Source organism: Chionomys nivalis, chromosome 8 (genome assembly GCF_950005125.1).
Source record: "Chionomys nivalis chromosome 8, mChiNiv1.1, whole genome shotgun sequence".
Lineage (NCBI taxonomy): Eukaryota > Metazoa > Chordata > Mammalia > Rodentia > Cricetidae > Chionomys > Chionomys nivalis.
The window spans coordinates 10,311,906-10,328,122 of record NC_080093.1 but is presented as its reverse complement, the minus strand read 5'-3'; the positions used below and the strand labels follow the sequence as shown (position 1 = coordinate 10,328,122).

The 16,217-nt window shown below is 39.2% G+C and overlaps 1 protein-coding gene across 6 annotated transcripts in view; it reads right to left on the bottom strand.

The window, feature by feature from the left end:
* Sorcs1 (sortilin related VPS10 domain containing receptor 1) overlaps positions 1 to 16,217 on the bottom strand; it is a 499,209-nt gene that overhangs the window by 218,552 nt on the left and 264,440 nt on the right. For all 6 annotated transcript variants that reach the window (XR_009057571.1, XM_057777825.1, XM_057777826.1 and 3 more), the window contains exon 3: positions 2,965 to 3,064. Coding sequence is in view for 5 of the 6 variants with exons in the window: in XM_057777825.1 (XP_057633808.1) it covers positions 2,965 to 3,064 (100 nt within the window). In the remaining variant the exon portion in view is untranslated. The remainder of the gene's footprint in view (positions 1 to 2,964; positions 3,065 to 16,217) is intronic.

Genomic DNA, 16,217 nt, shown 5'->3' with positions numbered 1-16,217 from the left:
CCCTCCAATCCTAAGAGAGAGCAAGGCACCTTGCCCTGTGGAAGGTCCAAAGCCATCCCCTTCCCCAACTCTCTAGGCTTTAATAGCCAGCCAGCAGGGAGTTTTCTGTGGCTAGACATATCCCCCAACCCATCCAACCCCCATCCAAACTACCAGCTACACCCAGTCCCAAACCCACCTATTCGTCTTCAATATCAGTGGAACTCTGAAACACAGTTTGCTACAATACTGAGGGGACCTAAGAGGTGAGTGAAGAGCCACATGGCGGGAAGTCCCACTCTCTAGGACCTCCCCTGCAGGAAGAAACCTAGGGCCCCTTCCTAAACTCCTCTGGCCTTTCTAGATGGGCAGCAGGGAGTTTCCTGCTGCTAGATTTCCCCCTAAAAGCACCCAGCCCCTATCCAAACAACAAGCTACACCTGGCCCCCTTTAGCCTCTGTTGTCTCCAGTAGCTCATCTGGGTCTGAGGGGCACACTGAATCTGGCTCCTAAAAACAACCTTGGTTTGGGGACTGTTACCATGCATGCAGCATCTGCAGAAATTGCTGCGATCAATATTTGGCAATGTAATCTTAAAAATCATGCACATTTCAAATACCATCAATAAAACTGAAACTATCACTGGGAAGGATCTGTTCAAAGGGTTCTTTCAGCTATAAATTCACATCTTTCCTATAACATGTTACAGTTATAAAGGATTTGCCCAAATCAGCTGTCAGGTAGAAATATATTTAAAGCAGGGACAGTGATTGCTGAATCTTAGTTCCACGTTTTTCAACTAAACATCACAGTGGCTTTTTCCACTATGGCATGGGATCTCGGGATTTGGGGTGCAGGCTTTTTCTCTTTTGTCTACTTGTTGCACTGGTGACATCACGCTAGGGTGGAGTTCAGAGGACAGTTGTCCTCCCCTTCAGCACCTGTGTTTCAAGGTGTCAGGTTTGACAGCAAGCACCACTACCCACCGAGCTGTCACACTGCCCTTATCTCTCACTTCAAACTTCATTGCCTAGCATACAGTTTATTGATTGTTAAATTAAATTTATTAAAAAGGTGAATCAGAACTAAAATCAATAGAGGAGATAAGAATCAATTTAAAGCCAGAAAACAACTAAATCTAATTATAAAACTGAAGGCTAGAAATTCAGCTCTATATCCCAAGGCTGCATACAGCAGATCAAAATTGTTTAGATGAGATTATTGATGATGGCCCAGCAGCTAGTCAAAAAGCAATAAGCTGAGGGGATAGCTCTCATACTGAACTATGCTGTCCAATTCTGTGATCCAAAATGCAGCTATGAAAATATAAATTAATTACAATTAAATAGAGTTTAAAATTCAGCTCCTCAGTTATTTTAGTCACATTTAAAATACTCACCAGCCACAGGTTGCTAGTGTCTAACATACTAGGCCGCATAGAAGAATTTTCTGATTATCACAGAATGTTCTCCTGGACACTCTTAATTACTGGGGATAATCACTACTATTACTCCCTATAATTTTATGAAGCAGGAGGAACAGGGTGGTAAGAAAGGGAAATGAAGTGCAAACATTGATTAAGTCTGTATTGCTTTCTGCTGAGCACTCGAAATATATAATTTTATACATGCCTTACATCTGTAGGCATGAGGCAAGTCCTATCGTTATCACCACTCTAAGTCCAAGGCCACTCTGCTTGGGGAGATGAAGTCAGTCACCATATTTATCTGTTCAGTGCTGAGCTTAGATGAGCTTCCACTCGAGTCCCCTAAATGCAGAGTCTGAGCCTATCTGTGAAGCTGCAGTTACTTGAGAGCTTGACATGATCGGGGCCAGAGGGAACAGTAACTTTACAGTGGTGTTTCTAATACCACACACATGCCGGAAGTATGTGAGTAACATCATGAGATACCTGAGCCCTGATCCAGAGCATCAGGAGTGGAAGCAGGACGGCACCTTTGTGATTCAGCTGGTGCTTTTGATATTATACTCAAGTTGAGGATGGCAGACCAGAAGACAGGAAATGCTGAACATGCTATTGGCAACTCTGAGACAAAAGACTGGATAACAGTGTTGCCAGGGTAATGAAACTAGTTTAGGAAACAATGATTGGCAACATTCTGCTGGTTCTTGGTGGCTAATATCTGTTCTCCTAAGGCCAGGATGTTTTGAGTTCACATGACAGAATTTGGGATGTGATAATACAAACTTGTAAAATGAATATGTAATTATAACATTTTTCTGCCTTTGAGACATTTGCCACTTACAGTGAAAGATTTTCTTCCTAGAACAATGCTTTCTGAAGCAATCACTCCACTTAGCAGTGGGAAACAGAGAGGACTAAGATAGTAGGACATTTGCAATTGACAAGGAGAGGCATAGGCTATATAGCTGATTGTCTATGTAACTCTAACATAAAAGCAAGGTATTTGTTTTCCCTGAACCTCAGTTTTATCATCTTAAATAGGGATGATGACTCTGAAGGCATTCTCCAGCTAAGATCTGTGAAGAGATTAAAGTCACCTCTCCAACAAATTTCGCTCTCTGCAGCATGCTGTATTATGACATTGTTGAGCAACCTGAACAAGCCTGAGAAACGAAACTTCTAGAATTTGCCTTCCCTAAAACTCTAGCTAATCTACACATTCCATGTCAAGAGACAACAAGAGTGTGTGTTGAAAGTTCACCTTTCATTTGCTTCATTAAGAATTTTTCAAGGCTTGAGGATTGCGAGCCAAGAATGTCTGCAGGACAGTCAGAAACCCCTGAAACTGCCTTTCTTAAATGGCGACAACAGGGCTGGCCCCACCCTTCAATTTCACAGCTGCTGCTCAGGCACCTTGCTACCATATCAGCCAACAACTTACTTTTACATCTCTTATCCTAGATTTCCTTTAATGGAATTTTAGGTAGCAAGAGTGGTTAGCCAAAGCAAGACAGAAGCCATATCAGTAATCAGTAGTAAGCTATATATCCATGTCTTACCTTACGCTTGTTTGTCGGACACACATAGAGATAGCTCAGAATTGTCTTCAAGCCCACTTTATCATTCAGCTTTTCATAGGTTGTCCCATAATCGGTTGACCTGTAATTCAAAAGATGCTTTAATGATCGCAGCAGTATACGTCACTTGGCTGCTTGTCAGTGTAATGCATGTTTTACATAGTAGAATGGCTCTCAGGAGGCTTCTAAATGATTCATGCAGTATATAATGATGCTTAATTATGTACACAGTTGCATCATGTGAGTGGTTAACATTTGCATTTAAATTGAATTGGTAAAAATTAAAACGCCATCCCTCGACTGCTCCTTAAAGAACGCACTTTGCATAATGGATGAGATTAATTCAAAAAGATTAAGAGATGAGGACGCCCTTTGAATTGGCCATAAAAATAAAAGCATTTTTTAGTTAAATATGACATTTCTATACTTTTGCTTTTTCTCTCACACAGTGTAAAGTCAGAGTGTCCTGATTTGTCTACAACCCATGTTTTCATTCATGGTCATAGAATATAAGGGTTGCTAGTTCCCTCCAAGGTCATTTGGTCTTAGTCTCTGTGCATTATTTAAGAGCAAGGAAAATGTCCTCAGAACGAGTAAAATTTCACAACCTTCTTGATGCCCTTTCCTAGACCTAAACTACAGGACTTAGAAGGCATCAACTCTGAGCCCTGAGGTTCTTATAAAGTCCTATCAGTATTTAACCATTTATCAACAAGCTATTAATTCAGAGAAAATAGAACAGACTAAATCATCTTTTTAAGGAAGGTCTACTTTGTAGCCTACAGTTTTAATTCCATGGAATCATCATATATGGTACAGTACAGGAGGGAGTTCAAATTTAGTGATCAATAACAGCTAAATGATCCATGCAAACAGAAGAGCTGATACATGGGCTATTGAAAATTTAATCCAGGTTCTTTCCCTCTGCTCTTAGTTGTTTTAATTTTCCCTCAGCTTTTAAAAAATCATTATTGAAGAATATAGCTCTATAATTTCTTCTCAGCCTCTTTTTCTCACAAAGGAAGCTTACAATGAAATCCATTGTATCATCTATATTTGTGGAGTTAATAAAATGGAGCAGACTCTGTACTCAGTTGCAGGATGTAATACGGGGCTTTCACAAGCCTTCCAACTCACCCAAATAACAACAAAATAATAGGTATAATGTGTTGTGCACAATAATCAAAGTACATATTAATAATACTCAGAGAGAAAAGTTGGGTTAATTTGAAAGGGGAAACAATAATTTTAATTCATTTTTGATGTTGATGACTCACAAACATCTCTAAGACATAGTAAGTGAAAGTGAAGAAAGACGGATTAAGTGCCTCATTCTCTTATGTTCAGAGCCAACTCTGGGCAGTAGGGAGATGCTCAATCAGGAAAGTGTTTGCCAATCACTTAACTCCAGCACCCGTGCAAAGTCAGGTGCTGGGTTACAGGCAGATCCCAGGAGATTCTGTCTATCCAGCATAGATGGAATTGGTTCCACCTTCAGTTAGAGACCCTGCCTCAAAATATAAAGTAGAGACAGACAGAGAAAAACACCTACTATTATCTTCTGGCTTCTACACACTCACACATGCATACACATACCTGATTATATGCATGAACACACATGCATAGACCACACAAACCCACACAAAAACAACAAGATGGAAAGCAGTTGAGAAGACACTAGGTGCTGCTCTCTGGCCTTCACGTGAACACACATTATGTGTACACTCACCACACACAGAGTGTACTCCAGACAAGGCACTAGATCCATAAACCTGTCGAAAGGTGTTGCTAGAATAAGAGTTTCCCTGACTTGGTATGCAGGATAGTTCATCAGAAAATGTTACACAAATGATAAGTACCAAAAATCCAGGACTTTATAGGGTTTAGATAGCACACCACAGCATGGAGGAATGAGCATTGAACAAAACTACTTGAAAAATTTTGGACACTTTCAAAGGAGACGATTTAGAAAGGGGAAGTAGGCAAAATCTCAGGGACTAGAAATGAGCCTGAACAAACACAGTGCATAACTGGTTTACTCAGGATCAGTGTCCGGACCTCCAGAGGCAGACAGGAATCCTCTTGACAACAAAGAATGCCACAATAGGCTTCAGAATTCATTTACCAAAAAGAAAGAAAGAAAGAAAGAAAGAAAGAAAGAAAGAAAGAAAGAAAGAGAAAAAAGAGAAGAGATATCTTGTTATATTTCTCTCATACCAACTATTTTTCTCCTCAAGTTCCCACTATATTATAGGAGATGTGCTGTTATTTTCAAAGAAATATTTAAGATTTCTTTCCTCTCCCAGACCATGATTAATATTTAGATTTTCAATTATTTCCCTAGTCATCTTTAACTGGTATTTCTCCACTATGACTTCCTTGTCGTCTAGATTTTGTTAGCTTGTTTCGACTCTGTGTGTGTCTCTCTGTGTGTATGTACACACAAGTGCATATGAGTGTTTTAACGTTTACATATTATCCTACCATGAGATGTAATGGAGCGAGGAGCTCAGATTTATGTTGGCAAAATTCAGGAAAAAAATATATGTTGTTATTTATTGTCAGAGCAATACTTCATGTTCAAGAACAAAGAATAGAATCTTTCTGGGAGCTGGTGAGAAAGATGAAATGTGTAAATGTTAGTATATTAGTAAGTCTCACCTATTGACGATTGAAAATATAGTACTTCACTGATGATGTAAAAGAGACTCAAATATTCTAACCCTAGCCCTAAAATACTGGATAGAAGCTTAGAGAGGTTGTGGATAGTGTACAATGGGTGGAACAAAGAGGTTTTTAAAAAAAGATAATTTCTGAACCAAAACATTCTACAACAGCATATAAAGTTCCTCTGGCAAAGCACATGCAGGTGCTTGTGTTTGTGTGCACAAGTGTATGCGTGCATGTGTTCCTCTATGTTTGAGTTTGTGCATTTGCCTGGGTATGTGCATTTATGCTGTGCATTTTTGCATGTGCATATTTGTGCTTGATGTTTGCATGTGCATGTGTTTTCATGTGTGTGCGTGTGTTTTTAACTGGTACCTTAACATGGTAAGATGTAATGAAATGAGCAGCACATATTTACATTAGGCAAAGTTGTTCAAGATCTATACTGCTTTATTGGGCACGTCTTCCCTTATTATATCTCCTCTCCATGGGCCTGGATCTTCTAAGGTATCTGGTATTATTCTTTTGTGATTTCTATCAACTTGTTTACCAAAATCTCAAAAACAGATCCAACATTTATCAATTTTCCATTCCCAGAAGTTCAGATGGTCTGAATATTATGGATCTTGTAACAATGAACTAATTTTAAAAATAAACGCTAATACATTTTCACATTCAAATGTATAGTTTTATCACGTGTTTTGGAAATATAATGAAAGTGGCGGTGTCATAGGTGGAGCTACCGTTAGGACAGCAGTACAGAAGTGAAATCACTAAGCACTTGCAACCCAACTGGCATGCTGTCACCGCACTACTGCCTCAATTGTTGTTCCTCCAGCTTTACCACCACGGTGTCTCAGTTAGGCACGCTCTGGTTTTCCTCACAGATCAAGAAAGATTTAGGGTGGACACACCTAAGGTCCTCAAAAACTTTGTTCAAGCACCAAGATTATGGCAGGTGGCATTGGATCAATGTCTCTGCAGAGCACTTTAAACACAAGCAGAGAGATAGTGACTGCCTGGTTCTGTGTCCCAAAAGAAAATCCCTGGTGCTTCACACTGCTGTTTTCTTAACAGAGACATGGAAACAGGAGTACCCTAAAAGGATGGACTTGGAATGAACAGGAGAGGCAGACAGGCTCAGCAGCAAATTGATGGCAAGCCAATGTAGGAGTTGTTAAATTTGTGAAACGGAGTCTCTGAAATGGGAAAATGGGAGTCAGTGTTCAGAATCAAAATGTTGGGAAATGCTTGAGTAAACAAAATTTAATGTTCCTTAACATTAAAAATTTTCACAAATTTTATTGGTTTTCTCTACACTAACATGTCTAGTACATGTAGCATTTTCTAAACCTACTTAACTACAGAACACTTCCTTAGGTGATATAAAACGCAATTAGTGTTCTAAGCACTGCACTTTGGAAAACACAATATTATTGACAAAGAAAGAAAACAATGACTGCAAACTTGGTTTTTTAATGAAAGGAAAATAGTAACTAAATTTAAACAAACAACATTTGAAAACAGAAATTTGAAAGTGTGGTAACTACAAAGAAAATGTAAGTATAAAGAGGTGATTTGATTTAAACAAACAAAAAGAAAATATTTTAAATCTAAATAATACATAGACATATCTAAGATAGAATATTTTTGGGCCTTGGATTCCCAGGTTGTATCATTTCCAAAGTATATTAAAAAACAAGCATTTTCTTGGGGCATTTGATGAAAGGAAATCTTGCCTAATTTTACCTTTGACCTTTAATCCCTCTGACACATATTAATAGTGACTTTTAGAACAATACTAAATACACAGAACCAGATGAGTTGGTGTGAAGAGAAAAAACCCATCTGAAGCATCCTAGCTACTTGACGGGAGGTATTGATGTCTTTAAGATTGTAAGATTTTCTATTACTTGATGAAAGGAACCGAATGGGATATGACAAGCACCAACAAGAAGGAGCAGTAGGAAGTGATTGGGGCTTCACTATTACCACTGGACATTATCAAATGCGGCCACGCACCGCGCCCCCCGTCTGCGCTCTATGCATTAGAACCCAGTTCGCGAGCTACAGGCAAGGAGCTGGAGGTTGAGGAAACACATGCAGAAACAGACCAACACACGGACCTCCAATCGCTGGTACAAAAGCCCTTCTTTAATAGCACCATGGAGGCTTAAATACCCTGCAGTCAATGGCCAACAAATGAAAATCCCATCCTCTGATCCTCTAGGCTAGGCACAGTTTCTAGTAACTTCAATTAGAAGGCTCTAGGGAAGGAAGAACAGCTGAAGGCCAGGACTCAATTGGTCCCTAGAAAATGAGATAACAAATAAGCTCAGAAACACTCATAAACTAGATTAATTCCTAAAATACTTAGTAAAAATGGCAAGCACATATAAGCATCCTCTGGTAGCTTTCTTTATTCTTTTATATAAGGGATTTTCTTTGATTGCTTTCTGTATTCTTTGGACATCATTTACTAACACTCATAGTGAGTATCCTCAAGGGTAATCTTAATCACTGCAAAATATTTTGATTTAGTTTGATGACAAGACATTCATGAAGTTATTATTGTGTCTTTAAATAAGAGAGAGGAGAGGGAGGGGGAGAGGGAAGAGAAATAAGAGACAGGGAGAGAGAGAGAGAGAGAGAGAGAGAGAGAGAGAGAGAGAGAGAGAGGAGGCAAACCACAACTATGTATCTCTGACAGGCCTAGAACGCAGTAGACAATGACTGCATTAAGGTCAAAGAGGGTTACCAGCCTCTCCCTTTGCCTTCTAAGTGCCAGGACTAAAGGCATATGGCACTATGCTTGGCGACTTTAATATGTTTGTCTGACTTCCATTGTGGAATAGACCACCATGCCGAAGAAGTATAACACATAGGATTATAAAAATCAGATTTTCTTGAGTACTAACAGTGTGATCCAGGAACTTCACATGAAGAGTTCTTTAATATGAATAGGGACATTAATCACATGTTACAAATGATAGAGGCCACACAGGCTAAGTCTCCAGAGCCTGCCTCTATCAAAAGCTTTGGGAAAAACTGATCTCTTAGGGGAATCTAATTCCACATTTCATATGGAAAGGAAGAGAAAGTGAGGCTGCATGATATAGATGGCAGCCTGGCTTTTCCTGATAGCTATTGAAAGGACAGAGGTGAGTAAAAGAGAAACAGTTAAGATGAAAACAGAACCTCTGTCAGTGGCATAGGGAAAGGAGGTTGATGTTTAATTTATACAAGCCTGTATATAACTGGAATCATTGTTTAGAGATGAGTGTCATGTTCTTTTATGGGGAGTATTTTCTTTGTCATATTCAGAACATTAACACTTAGCATGTCTATTGTTACTTAGTTCAACATCTTATCTTTGCCATTTTTCTCTACGTGTTTCACAACCTGATTCTTTGCTCTGATTTCTATGTTGAATGGTTATTGATTAGTTTCGTGTGGCTTTTACTTTTTTCCCCTAGTCTATGAATTTATTTCTTTTCATTATTTTTAAATATTTGTTTTATCTTTATTTTTATTGAGCTACATATTTTTCTCTGCTCCCTTCCCTTCCACTCCCCTCCCCTTCTACCCTCTCTCATGACCCCCATGCTCCCAATTTACTCAGAAGATCTTGTCTTTTTTACGTCCTATGTAGTTTAGATCCATGTGTGTCTGTCTCTCTTAGTGTCCTCATTGTTGTCAAGGTTTTCTGGGATTGTGGATTGTAGGCTGGTTTTTCTTTGCTTTATGTCTAAAAGTCACTTATAAGTGAGTACATATATATTTGTATTTCTTGGTCTGGGTTAGCTCACTCAGTATGATGCTTTCTAGATCCATTCATTTAGCCACAAATTTCAAGATGTCATTATTTTTCCTGCTGTGTAGTACTCCATTGTGTAAATGTACCACATCTTCCTTATCCATTCTTCAACCGAGGGGCATTTAGGTTGCTTCCACATTCTGGCTATGACAAACAATGCTTCTATGAACATAACTGAGCACATGTCCTTCTGGTACAATAGAGCATTCTTTGGTTATATACCCAAAAGTGGTGTTGCTGGGTCTTGAGGTAGGTCGTTTCAGGATTTCTGAGAAATTGCCATACTTTATCCAAAGGGGCTGTACCAGTTTGCACTCCCAGCAATGGAGGAGTGTTCTCTTTACCCCACAACCTTTCCAACATAAGTTGTCATCAGTGTTTTTGATCTTGCACATTCTTACAGGTGTAAGATAGAATAAAGATTCACTTTAAGTTGTGTGTGTGTGCATGCGCATGTGGGTGCATATAAATGTGTGCACATGTGTGCATGTGCCTGTGAAAGATAGAGGGGTCACTCTTGAAGCTGGACTTACAGGCAGTATGGGCCACATGAAATAGGTACTGAGAACCACACTCAGTTCCTTTCTAAAAGCAGAAAGAATTCATAACTGCTGAGCTATCTCTCTGGCACTATGCCCATTATTTTGAAGTCATAATTTTAATATTATTTTACAACTAACTCAAGTCCACTTTCAGTAATACTGCACTGGTTCATGACTAGGGCAATCACTGAATAATACTGTCATTTATATCCCAAACTTAGACATAAGCATGTCTCTATATATGTATGTAAAGATCTATGCTTAAATGCATAGTTGGAATCATGGCAAACTTATATCTGTTAGGTTTAATGACAAAAGGAGAAGGAATAAAAATTGAACCTTCATTTTCTCATTCTCTGATGTTCTTCATCTTTTTTTATGTTATCTTTTTTATTATTTTTTTATTAATTTATTTAATTATTAAAGATTTATGCCTCTTCCCCGCCACCACCTCCCATTCCCCCCCTCCCCCAATCAAGTCTTCCTCCCTCCTCAGCCCAAAGAGCAAGCAGGTTTCCCTGCCCTGTGGGAGGTCCAAGGACCACCCACCTCCATCCAGGTCTATTAAGGTGAGCATCCAAACTACCTAGGCTCCCACAAAGCCTTTACGTGCAATAGGATCAAGAACCCATTGCCATTGTTCTTCAGTTCTCAGTAGTCCTCATTGTCCGTTATGTTCAGCGAGACCGGTTTTGTCCCATGCTTTTTCAGACCCCGGCCAGCTGGCCTTGGTGAGTTCCCGATAGAACATCCCCATTGCCTCAGAGTGTGGGTGCAACCCTTGCGGTCCTGAGTTCCTTGCTCGTGCTCTCTCTCCTTCTGCTCCTCCTTTGGATCGTGAGACTTCAGTCCAGTGCTCCAATGTTGGTCTCTGTCTCTGTCTTCTTTCATCGCCTGATGAAGGTTAATATTCAGGAGGATGCTTATATGTTTTTCTTTGGGTTCACCTTCTTATTTAGCTTCTCTAGAATCACGATTATAGTCTCAATGTCCTTTATTTATGGCTAGAAACCAAATATGAGTGAGTACATCCCATGTTCCTCTTTTTGGGTCTGGCTTAACTCACTCAGGATAGTGTTTTCAATTTCCGTCCATTTGTATGCAAAATTCAAGAAGTCATTGTTTTTTACTACTGAGTAGTACTCTAATATGTATATATTCCATACTTTCTTCATCCATTCTTCCATTGAAGGGCATCTAGGTTGTTTTCAGGTTCTGGCTATTACAAACAATGCTGCTATGAACATAGTTGAGCATATACTTTTGTTCTTCATCTTGTTAAGTAGATTTTGACCTATACCTGGCCTTCAAGCCAGTTAACTAACAAATACAAACAAAACGCTGCAATCTGTGTCTGTCTGAGGAAGTTCTTCATCTCCTTCTATTGCAGGGTATAATTAGGTAAGATATGGAATCCCATGTTATGTGTCCCTTCCCTCAGAACCTGAAATGTTTCACCGGATTGCCCCAATACCAGCTCCCATGGTTGAGAGGTAATTATCACCGTTTACCCATACATAAGCGAGCCTTTTCCCTGCCTTGCTCCAATACTTTATCTTTGGTTAGCCTAAACTTAAATAGCTCTTCCTGAGATCAGGTCTTCCTCAGAGCAGAATGCTATACATCTAAGAAAGTCATGATGAAGACATTGATTGGGACACAATAGGGCCATTATACTCGTAAGCTCACAGTAGCAGGGGTTGTCTGCACCAGATGAAGCTGGTCAGAGTCTCAGGATGCATCAAGCAGAAGTTTATCAGGCTTCCCCCTTAGCTAAGGCTTATTGGAAGTTGATGGCTCCAAGAAGAGGGAAAGTCATTTTCTGCCAAGATGTGGTTCCTAGAATGTTGTCTGTATTCCAGTAGATAGCTCTTGAACCCATAGGCACACAGGCAGCACTAGTTGGACTTGGTGAGATATGCATTTTATAAAATGACATAAATTTATGAAATTGAAGCTGGGAGTGACATAGTGAAGAGAGGGTATCTAGGAGTTTGAGGTAAGAGTAAGAAATGCATATGGTCAAAATACATTGTATTCATATATAAAATTCTCAAAGGGTAAATATTAGTAAAATTATATCTTAAATTTCACAGTAAACACCACTCTAATATACAAGTAATATACTGTGATAAAACACTTTAAAAAGAAATGAGACAAGCAATAAATTCTTTACAAATATTTAAAACAAAAGTACAGAATATGCTGGTCAATTTTCAGGCTTATATTTTCTCTTCCATTTCTTTTTTCTTTTTTTCTTTTTTTTTTTGGTTTTTCGAGACAGGGTTTCTCTGTGGCTTTGGAGCCTGTCCTGGAACTAGCTCTTGTAGACCAGGCTGGTCTCGAACTCACAGAGATCCACCTGCCTCTGCCTCCCGAGTGCTAGGATTAAAGGCGTGTGCCACCATCGCCCGGCCTCTTCCATTTCTTGAAAGGCAAAGGCACAAGGGCAAAGGCACAAGGGCCTCTCTGCTGCTCTTTGTAAGGAGGTGCTAGAGTTTGTGAAGGTCAAATTCACAAGAGTGTAAGCATCCTCCTCAGCTCACCACTCTCAAATTGAGCCATGGGTGTTCACAAATCCTTCGTTTCAGTTCTGTTTGCCAAAATTCAGCATTTTTTTCCCTGTGGAAATCTCTGCTTGTGTGTTTGTACGTTAGCAAACTGTAATTCCCCAGGCCTATCTGTCTGACCTGACACTATTTGATGTGAACCCTAACTTCCAGAAAGTTATCTAAAGAGTGAATTTTTCTGATTCTTCTCATTTGTTATTAAGAAGGGTGACAACTTCTGAGCTTTTGGATTTAAAATAAAGATCACACACACAAACACACACACACACACACAGAGACATACTTGCTTTGTGATGACTAAGCTGTCACAGGATGATCAATGTACTTTTGTTCATCTGTACATTCTTGGTCTCTAGGACAGAGTGGACATATGTCAGATGCCTCTCTCATGTGAGAGATGGATGATGCAGGAAGCTTAGTGGACAAACTCTGAACCTACAATAAACTGAGCTGTTCTGTAAACAAACTTAAGAAATATCCAAATAACCCCAAGTTCTCTACTGCAAAACCCATGAAGAAGGAAGTTACATGAAGTAATACCACCAAGGTCACAAAACAATGACTCGAGCTACCAAATGATGCTCAGGGAAAGGAAGCATCCGGACATTACTCAACTCATTGCCAATAAGATGTCCTAAGAGCGGAACAGTGTTCACCTCTAAATCATGCAGTTGTGACATGTGTATTTTGTTTCTTTCCTAAAATCATTAAGAACAGCCACTTTCATTGCCCCTTGTGCATTTGATGACTTAAAAATAGCTTGCAAAGCCAAAGGCTCATTGGCTGCCTGGCAGACTCTGCTTTTTAATAACTTAGGATGCATGAGGTTAAAGCAGTGAGAATAATTTAGGGTTCTGAAAATGTTTGCAAGTGAGTCAACATTTAAATAACTTCATTATCATTCATTGACAGACTTTTTTAACCTGTCACTGCAATTGATATTTCTATTACCATGTTATAACAATCCCCTGCCCGTTTTAAAGACAGTCACTAGATTCCATTAGCCTACCCACTGTCAAAAAATACCTCCAAATCCATTTTTCATAATACCTCAAGAATATAATAGGCAACCTACATCAAATAATGACGTGGAGCTGAAGGAAATTGTCTCCTGCTTTCTAAGGATTCTTCCTTGAAATACAGTTGCTGTCAGCCTAAACGTGTAATTTAAATATTCTGCTCAGACATTATGGTACATACTGAATGGAACAAATTTCCTCCTGTTTCTTGGACTCATGAAACTTCTTAACTTGCAGACTTAGTTCAGGGGTTTAAAAATTGAGTTTGAGGGAAGTTACATAATTCCAATATGAAGATAGTCCTGTTAAATTACATTTTACAGAATCTGTAGCAGCACATAAAAAGGTGTTTGTTTTTCTAAATGAATGGGAGTGGTACTTATATGGTAATGTCTTTTAAACCTTCTCATTTTTCTGGGTTTCCTATGCCTTATCCTCCTATGTGTATCTTCATAGTGTGTTCTTGATGTTTCCAGTGATTCAGAGTGGGTTGAATAACTTAGTTTGCTGCATTTGATTATGGTTGCAAGTCATTGCTCTAAGGAAAATGTGGCCCTTCAGTATATACTATGTGGTAATGGCAATTTTGCTGTAGACTTACCAATATGCAGAAAATATTAAAGATAAGTGTTACTTGTATCTTTGGCATAACTGATGTATTTATTTATTTATTTAGTGTAAGAAAATCACCAAAATTTGTACTGATACCTGACTATATAGGTTTAAAAATAATCAAAGGAATTTGAGTGGAGGTCTCCAGTTCAGCATTAAAGGAACGAGAGGAGGCAGAAGCATTATCCTTTTTGTAGGATTTATTTTCTTTTAGTTTTGTGTGTGTGTGTGTGTGTGTGTGTTTGTGAGTGTCTGTGATCACACACAAGATATCATGGAGTCCAGATGAGGGTACTGCATCCTTTGGAGCTTGAGTTATAGGCAATTTGACCCTCCCAATGTAGGTGCTGTGAACTGAATCTGGTCCTCTGAAAAAACTGTATGAACTCTTAACCACTGAGCCATCCCTATCCTGGCCCTCTAGAGACCTAAACAGAGAACTCTCAACAGAGGAATCTAAAATAGCTGAAAGACACTTAAGGAAATGTACAACATCCTTAGTCATCAGAGAAATGGAAATCAAAACAATTCTGAGATTTCACCTTACACCTGTAAGAATGTACAAGATCAAAAGCACTGATGACAACTTATGCTGGAGAGGTTGTGGGGTAAAGGGAACACTCCTGCATTGCTGGTGGGAATGCAAGCTGGTACAGCCTCTTTGGATGTCAGTGTGGCGATTTCTCAGAAAATTAGGAAACAACCTTCCTCAAGACCCAGTAATACCACTTTGGGGTATATATCCAAAGGACGCTCAATCTTGCCACAAGGACATGTGCTCAACTATGTTCATAGCAAATTTTTTGTCTTAGCCAGAACCTGGAAACAACCTAAATGCTCCTCAACCTAAGAATGGATAAGGAAAATGTGGTACATTTACAGAATGGAGTTCAACAATTACATCCTGAATTTTGCAGGAAAGTGGATGGAGCTAGAAAACATTATTTTGAGTGAGGTAACCCAGACACAGAAAGACAATTATCACATGTACTCACACATAGGTGGTTTTTAAACATAAAACAAAGAAACCAGCCTACAAACCACAATCCCAGAGAACTTAGACAACAATAAGGACACTAACAGAGACTTACATAGATCCAATCTACATGGGAATTAGAAAGTAGAAAAAGACAAGATCTCCTGAGTAAATTGGGAGCATGGGGACCTTGGGCGAGGGTTGAAGGGGGAAGGGGAGAGACCGGAAGGGGAGCAGAGAAAAATGTAGAGCTCAACAAAAATCAATTAAAAACCAGAAAGAAAAGGAAAAAAAAAAGAAATAGTATTGTTAGGTAGGTCAATGTTCATTACATCTATCATTCATATATGCACACAAAACAAACAGACACAATTGTATACTCTGTTCTTTCCTACCTGTGCCCTCTTATCTAGATCTATGTGCACATACTAAGGCAGGCAGGTGTTGTTGCTGCTTACATAGAATTTTTTTTTATTAGTCTGGGTAAAGTGACTACTGACTCCTTTTCATAGATATGGCTACTCTCGTAGCTCCATATCTTAGGGGATGTAATACCCACTACTAAGCAGAGAAGTCAATCATTTTCAGAGGCAGAGGACCTTCGCTCCTTCTCACCTTTGGAGTTCCCACTTCATAGATATTTTCCCTGGGATGTCTTTCCCGGTCCTGCCAATTAACCAGTGGTCTTTGCTCTTCTGGGACAGTTCAGGCTCTTCTGCATTATGCTGTCACTGCCTGTGGTTCTCTGTATTAGTAGACTCCCTTCTTCAACTCCAAGGCTATGTTTACCCTTTCATCCTTCTTTGATTCATTTATATACTGCAAAGCTGGACTTACATGTTCCTTCCTTCATTGAATACTTCCACATTCCTCTGCTGTGTAGAATGAAACTCTCTGTTGTTCCCCAATAACTCACCTAATATCCTTATTCCTTTTTCTAGTTTACTGAATATTCCAGTCTACCAGTTTGACCTCTCCACCCTCTATTAGAAAGCATAGTGCATTTAAACTTACTTTTATCCATCTCACTAC